General features: G+C 38.9%; 1 protein-coding gene across 1 annotated transcript in view; it reads right to left on the bottom strand.

Moving 5' to 3' along the window:
* Ccdc175 (coiled-coil domain containing 175) overlaps nt 1-7,525 on the bottom strand; it is an 81,724-nt gene extending 74,199 nt beyond the window's left edge. Inside the window, exons 1-2 of the mRNA XM_029566687.1 lie at nt 7,366-7,525; nt 4,003-4,088 (exon numbers count right to left, since the gene is read on the bottom strand). Coding sequence (XP_029422547.1) covers nt 4,003-4,088; nt 7,366-7,525 — 246 coding nt within the window. The remainder of the gene's footprint in view (nt 1-4,002; nt 4,089-7,365) is intronic.
* Nucleotides 7,526-8,356: the final 831 nt, after the last annotated feature.

The raw sequence follows: 8,356 nt of genomic DNA, 5'->3' as shown, positions 1-8,356 counted from the left end.
ATTCAAAAAAGAGGTAGAAACATTGAAGAAAACTTAAGCAGAAATGAAGAAGGAAGTGCAAAACTCAATAAGCTAACCTGAAACAACAGGGGAAAGCGTGACTGCTAGAATGAATGAAATGGAAAACAGAATATCAACACTGAAGGATAAAGTTGAAGAATTGGACAACTCAAGCAAAGAGTATGGAAAATTTTAAAAAAAACACAGGAATGGAATATGCAAGAGATGTGGGACACCATGAAAAAAAGACCAAATCTACTGATCATAGGAATAGAGGAAGGAGAAGAATTTCAGGTTAATGCTGTTGACCAGATCTTAAACAGGATTGTAAAACAGAATTTCCCGAAATTAAGGAATGACATTCTCATACAAATACGGGAAGCACATAGAACACCAAATAGAATCAGAAAAGAAACTCCCCATGACATATCATAGTAAAAACACTAAATGTACAGAACAAAGAATACTGAAAGCAGCAAAAGAAAAACAAGTCACAACAAAGGAAAGCCCATCTGAATTACAGCTGACTTATCATTGCAAACCATGAAAGCAAGAAGAGCCTGGACCAAGGTATTTCCAGTTCTACATGAAAATAGATGCCAGCTTAGAATACTATACCCAGCAAAAATGTCTATTACAGTTGGGGGGATAAGAAAAATCTTCCATGATATGAATAGCCTGAAGGAATTCATGTCCACAAAACCAGCCCTCCAAAGAATAATTGAATGACAGAGAGCAGAGAGATAAACAACTATACCCTAGGGGCAATGAAAGAAAATAAACAAAGATATAATCTAGGAAACACAAAATTACATAGAGAACACAAACAGCAATCAAAATGATGGTAACCAATACACACTTTTCAATAATAACCTTAAATATCAATGAACTGAACTCCCCAGTCAAAAGATACAGGCTAAGCGAATGGATTAAGAAACAAAATCTTTCTTTCTTTGCTTGTTTCTTTGCTGTCTGCAAGAAACCCATCTTACCTTCAAGGACAGGCACTACCTTAAGGTAAAAGGTTGGAAAAGAATATTCCAAGCAAATGGCGTTAAGAAACAAGCAGGGGTTGTAATTCTAATATCTGACAAAATAGACTTCAAAGTAAAATTAATCAGAAGTGATAAGGAGGGTCACTTCATTCTGATCAAAGGAACAGTTAACCAAGAAGATATTACAATCCTCAACATATATGCACCAAATTTTGGTGTACCCAAATTCATAAAAACAACACTACAAAACTTTAAGACACAGATTAATCCCAACTCAGTAACTGTAGGGGACTTTAATACCACACCGTCTCTTAGAGAGGTCAACTGGACAAAGAATAAACGAGAGACGTCTAAATTAAATGATAACATACATCAAATGGACCTAACACACATCTTTCTATTATTCCACCCAAACACCAAAGAATACACTTTCTACTCAGCACCCCATGGAACTTTTTCAAAGAAAATTAACACTGGACGAAGCCCTAGTCACTATACAAACTCATGGTGATTGAACAACACACTCCTAAACAATGAGTGGGTCAAAGGAGAAATTAAGAAAGAAATAAAAGAATTCCTGGAATTCAATGAAAAAGACAATACAACACAACACAAGCTCTGGGACACATTAAAAGCAGTCCTAAGAGGGAAGTTTATAGCTCTAAGTGCCTACATTAAAAAATTGGAAAGAGCCCAAATAAATGACCCAACACTGCAACTCAAGGCACTGGAAAGGCAAGAACAAATGAAACCCAAACCCAGCAGAAGAGAAGAAGTCACAAAAATCACAGCAGAAATTAAAGAAATAGAAACAAAGAAAACAATACAAAGAATCACTGAGTCTAAGAGCTGGTTCCTTGAAAAGTTAAACAAGATTGACAGACCCTTAGCCCAGTTAACCAAAAGAAAGAAAGAACAAATGGAAATCAACAAAATCAGACATGAAAGGGGAAACATCACAACAGACACCCAAAAGATCCAAACCATTATACAAAATATTTTAAAAACATATATGCTACTAAATCTGAAAGTCTAAAAGAAATGGATGGATATCTGAAATCATGGGAACCGCCAAAGTAAAACCAAGAAAAGATCAACAGTTTAAACAGACCCAAAACATATAAGGAAATTGAAAGAGTAATACAACGCCTCCCAACTAAAAAAAGCCCAGGACCAGATGGATTTACAGCAGAATTCTACCAGACATTTAAAGAAGACCTCCAACTAATACTACTTAAAATTATTCAAAATGATAGACAGAGGGAGAACTCCCAAATTCCTTCTCTGAAAGCAGCATCACTCTAATACCAAACTGGGTAAAGACACAACCAAAAAAGAAAAGTATAGACCCATATCCTTAATGAACATAGATGCAAACATTCTCAACAAAATACTTGCAAACAGCATACAGACACACCAAAAAGGTCATCCACCATGATCAAGTAGGCTTTATTCCAGAGATGCAGGGATGGTTCAATATATGCAAGTCAATAAACATCATTAATCATATAAATGGACGCAAAGACAAAAACCACATCGTCATCTCAATAGATGCAGAAAAGGCTTTTGACAAAATTCAGCATGTATTTATGTACAAAATCCATCACTCTAGAGTCCAGCCTTGGAAGACAAAAGAAAAATGTGGAAAAACCCAATAAAGAGATGCTTTTGGAAACCCTTGTCAAGAAACTCCAATGGACTTTCATATGAACATTTGAAAACTGCCCTGTTCTGGCTTTTTTCTAGTTCCCTGTCTAGAACTTGTAATGCTAATTACTCTTGCCTTTACTTTTCCTTCATGTCTCCTATCTCAAGGACTTTCTTTTCCCCCTACAGATAAGAGTTATGCAATTTGGGAGTCTTTTAGATAGGCCCACTGAAGGGATACTCCAGTTACCTCACCCTGTGTCCCTGTTCAGCATGGAAGAAGCCAGAGTGGTTGGCGTCCCTATTCTGTATTGGCAATTCAGGCAACCCCTTCAGAGGACGATGTGATAAGATTAGGAGGTAGGAATTGGCTAGGCAGTTAGGGTAAATAGACCCCAAAGAAATGTAGCCAGTTTCTTGGCTAAAAGTCAAAACGTCCTTGGGCTTGTTAGCAACATACTCTTTTCCAAAGGCCAAAAATGTCTAAAGCATTTGGGAGCTTGTATCTAATCCTTAAAAGATTTTAGGGTTACCTTTTCAGAGAGGGGAATGTTGGAGGGGAGGGAGTGGGCATGGATTTGATCAATACACCTTATATACATGTGAAATTCTCAATAAAGATTTTGTAAAAATTAAAAAAAAATCTGCTTAGCAATAAAAAAAGCCATTCAAAGCTTGGTTTGTAAAAGATTAGACAAATCATCTTTTAAATAACTGTCCAAAATAGCTGTAGCTATTTTGTGACCCAAGAAATTCCATTGCATTTTACCAACTGAAAATCAAATTACATAATTGTATCTATGACATGAAAGCTTCTATGTAAAAAGTAAAATTCAATGCAGGAATCTATCACCTGGGCCCTCAAAGAAATAGAGTTAATTGTCAATATTTCAGGGTACTAGAATCATGGTGGGTTTTACTTTCTTACTTCTGCTTATCTATTTATTTTGTAAAATTTCAAGAGTAAACATGTATTACTTTTAAGCAATAAATATTATTTTTAAAATGGAAGGATTCATGTCTGCTATTTAAGGGAGTTTTATGATTCAAAAATTAAATGGATGGCGACTAGATTCTTTAATTAGCCACAGTAAATATTTTGACTCCTATATGCAGAAAAATGTAAGCAAAAGGAGGCAGCAGGACAAAATGTTGTTCTAGGATTCCAGGGTGGCAAAATGCACAGGAATCCTTAAGAATCCACAAGAGGGATACTAAGTGTGACTATGTGGTGTAATTACACACTGAATATAATTTTATAAAATATAATATAATTTTGTAAAATATGAATTCTGTTCATTAAAGCTTAATGAAAATTATGTGAATGTCTAAAAAATAACTCTTAAAGATAATACAATACCAATTTTTTAACAGCTATAGCAATGTCTTTAAGAAAGGTCTTAACTTCTTCATTGCATTTAAAATAATCACCTTGTAGAGATTTTTCTGGAAAAAAAAGAGATTAGAAAGTTAAGATCTATTACTTATGTTTTTATGTTTTAAAAATCCTACTTGGTTAACCCTTTATTGTCTGGTTCAAATGCCGGAAGTTACATCTAGTTTTGAATGTCTATTGTACTTCATGAATCTCTTTTAAGCCTGTTTCCTATTGCATAGTGTTTAGGGATGTATTTTGGTGTCCTTAAAGACAATCTCTTGTTAAGATTCATCTTTGCATATCTTATGATAGAAGATATCTGAAAGGGATGAAATACCAATAAACATTTCAAATGGGAAAATGATAACATGCCTATAATGTAGGTTTAATAATGGTTTGGTGTCAACACATATATGCACACTGAATATAAAATTACATTGTACCAGAAATACACCAAATCAACTGTTTAAGAATCCATTATGTCGGGCTGGAGAGATAGCTCAGCAGTTAAGAACACTGGTTGTTCTTGCAGAAGACCCAGGTTTGAATCCCAGCACCCACATGACAGCTAATAACTGTCCATAACTCCAGTTCCAGGAGATCCAACAGCCTCTTCTGACCTCCACGGGCACTGCACAACATGGGTGCACTTATCTACATGCAGGCAATACATGCATACGCATAAAATAAAAAATAAAAAAAGAATCCATTATGTCATTTTTACTTCTGTGCAAAGCTGTGAAGCACAGAATAAGATTATGTATTTGTAAAACTGGTAGCCATCAAGTTGGGTGTCTATCCCTTTTTATTGATGTACTTAATGACATCTCTTTATCCCTCCCCCTTCATAAGTAGTGAGTTATGAGTACTGTAGAATATTGGCAATGATAATAAAGTCAAGATACATACTGAATAAGACAGGGAAGAAAGGATAAAAGGAGAAGAGAGAAGAGAGGAAGCTGTGCATTCCAGACCTGTGTCCTGTGTGTGAGAGGAGTTTGATGCAATTCATCTTGCTTTGTATGCATTATCTAACTCTTTCTGCAATGCTAGGGATGGAATTCAAAGCTTTCTGCATGCTAGGCAAGTGCTTTGCCACTGAGCCATAACCCATATCCCTGTGTTATCTAATTCTTATAACGGGATGATTCTCATTTCACAGATGAGAAAGCTAAGATTTTTGAGATTACATTTCATGTGCAAAGCAGTAGAATGCTGATCCAGGGCCCATACTCTTACTGGCCATTTCCATTTCTCAGTAGCATGAGCTGTAATGTCTGCCCTCAGTTCCAGGGAACTTGGACTCTCCCACAGAGCTATTCTCTTAAACCAAGCAAGTGTGTTAAAGAGGCGTGGGTATTGTTTATCTTTTCTTTCTTGTTTTATGGAGTGAGCAAAAGCATATTTGCTTGCAAATGGGCTGGAGACATATGTTTTCTTACTCAAATTCTGAGAAAGAAGACTTTTTAAAAAATATTTTATTTATTATTTTTATTTTACATGTACACGGGTATTGCCTGCATGTAGGTAAGTGCACCCATGCTGTGCAATGCCCAGGGAGGACAGAAGAAGCTGTTGGATCCCTTGGAACGAGAGTTACAGACAGTTGTTAGCTGCCATGTGGGTGCTGGGATTTGAACCCGGGTCTTCTGCAAGAACAGTCAGTGTTCTTAACCACTAAGCCATCTCTCCAGCCCCCAAAGAAAGAAGACTTTAAAAAAAAATTAAATTAAAAAAAATTTTGAGACAAGATCTCTTGTAGCCCAGGCTGGTCTCTCTAACTTGCTATATAGCTGAGGATGACCTCAACTTTCTGATTCTCCTTTCTTTACCTCCCAAGTACTGGGATTGCCACACCCAGCTATAAGAAGTATTAATGAAGCCCCTCCCCCAATACTTCTCAGGTTCTATGAAATACTGTCTTCTGGCCATGACATGGCTGTTGTACTCATGAAGTCACTGCAGCTGTGGTCACCTGCAGAAGATCTGCACAAGGTCAAGCCAACAAGATCAGTTAACATTCTAGCAGGGACTCAGTGGGGGGGGGGATGTTGGAGGGAGTGGGAGAGGGGAGTTGGAGGTGGGTATGATCAAGGTATATTGTATACATGTATCAAACTGTCAAAGAATAAAAGATACTCTAAAAAGAAGAAAAATTCACAAGTGTCTAGACATTAGTAGGAAAACAATATTTATGCATAAGTACTATGCCTTGAATGGACTTGCTGAATTGGAGATCAAGCCTGGAGAGAACCCAAAATCCAAATTCCATCATCAACAATGGCCTTGGACACATATGAATAAATTGTCTCATTGGTGGTTAACATTCTTTATGATAATAACTTGCCTCATCTAATGAAAACTGTAAATTAAATTTAGGTTTTCTGAGAAGAACTAAAAAAGAAAGCATTCTGATGGCAACACCATCATGGACATCAGTATATTTTGAAGCAATAGGGTGATTATAATTAGTGAGCTGCTTAGTTCTTGGACAGTCTAAAGGACTTTGGCTCTTTCTTGGACTATCACGTTACCTTATTGAAGAAATGTTGTATTAGTTACTTTTGGTCGGCTGTGACCAATATACCAGAAATAAACAATGTAGGGAAGAAAGATTTTTATTTTGGCTTAGTGTTTTAGAGGGCTTTAATCCACCAAGGAGGGGAGAGCATGTGGAGGCTCCTTAGATCACAGCAGTCGGAACGTGTTTAGCTAAACCATTCACATCACCTCCCACAAGGAAGCAGAGGGAGCAGCAACCAGCGGCTGGGGAACACCTGCACCTAGCGACCGGACTCTGCTAGCTGGGTACCACCTCGTAAAGGTTTTACAGCCTCCTCAAACAGCCACCAGCTGGGAAACGCGCATTTAAAGTATGAGCCTGTGGGGGCTATTTTAGATTCAAAACATAACAAGTAAGTTGGCCTGGTCCCACCCAAGATCATTTTTGGTCCAAATCTCCCAAATACTGAATTGTATCTCGTTTTCTTTGCCGAATACAACAGGCGCCTCTTAAACATTTCACTTCCTACTTGTCTATTTAAGTCTTCAGCTTGCTAAGGTAAAAGGTGGAAGATAAGCTTGCAAAAGAAAGGCAAGAAGAAACAGCTGAAGTGGAAATATACATCAATCAGGTCGGGGGCGATGGCCAGAGGGTCCCAGATTTGTCCCCAGTAAGCAAGGTCACCCCAGCTGCACCAGAGCACTGAGACATTCCTGTCGCCCATCTCCCTCTGGGAGCAGAAGGCTGGACCCCAGCCCAGAGATGTCCTGGGTTCCGGGAGGAGCCCGGAGCTGACCACATTTCCAAGGGGCGTGGCTGCCGGCGCCGGCGGGGCTTCTCACCCACAACAAAGAGCTGCTCCAGCGCCTCGGCGGCGACGGAGGAGCCCAGGGTGGTGGGGAAGGTGCATAGCTCTAGGGAGAGGCTGGTGGAGACTGAAGCAGACCGCACCACCTTCTCCTCGAGAAACCCTAAGTCAGGGGTCCAGGAGCGCAGGGCCATCTTGCTCCAGTTGCCTGCTAGGCTGAGGCCAGAAGATCACGGTTACCACGGGCAACGATGACGCCCAGATCCCCGGGCGCCCCCTTGTGGCCATCACCCGGTGTGGTAACCTACCTGATTCTGTACGAACTTCTTCCACAATTCATAAGCAGTCCTAATAGATGACTGTTCCGCGACCTCTTCCGCTTCCGGTTCTGGTACCTTTCCTATAGCCCACTGGATATATCACAAGGATCGCGTTTGAATGCCTTTTCCATACAGTAGCTTCCTTCACAGCGTCTTCTTGAGAATGTCACAACCACTTGACAGAGGAGGAAATTGGCGCATGAGTAAGTGAATTTCAGAGATCACAGGAGGACAACCGCGGATTTAAAGCGTGTCAATGTGAATCATTCTACTAGGTTTTAACCCTCCTAGAACTTTCCATCTATCTATTCTATTCCTGAGTATATTTTGCTTTGAATCATAGTTAATCTATCCTTGTCTGTCTTTCCCTCAAACTGAGTCATTTGATGAAAGGGACAGATGATTATTTTTCTCTGTGTCTCCAGCCTCAGCCTCAGTCTGAGTACAGCTGTTACCTCTTTTGGGGTAGAGACAAGCACAGGTGATTTAACTTCCCTTCCTAAGTTTTCTTTAATGGTGAAACCGAAGTCATATAGGTATATCAATAACTTCCAATTATTGAACACTTCTTATATTCCAGCCACTGTTCTGTTTACCTACAGTGGGCCATTTTACCTTCATTATAATCCTTTGAGGCAGGTGTTGGGGCCCACTTTACACATGAGGACCGTGGAAAATGTAAATAAAATTTACCGTCTTTTCTAT

The sequence above is a fragment of the Nannospalax galili genome, unplaced genomic scaffold, assembly GCF_000622305.1.
Source record: "Nannospalax galili isolate Female #2095 unplaced genomic scaffold, S.galili_v1.0 scaffold336, whole genome shotgun sequence".
Classification (NCBI taxonomy): domain Eukaryota; kingdom Metazoa; phylum Chordata; class Mammalia; order Rodentia; family Spalacidae; genus Nannospalax; species Nannospalax galili.
Note: the sequence above shows the minus strand (reverse complement) of the source record. Positions and strands in the feature narration are given on the sequence as shown.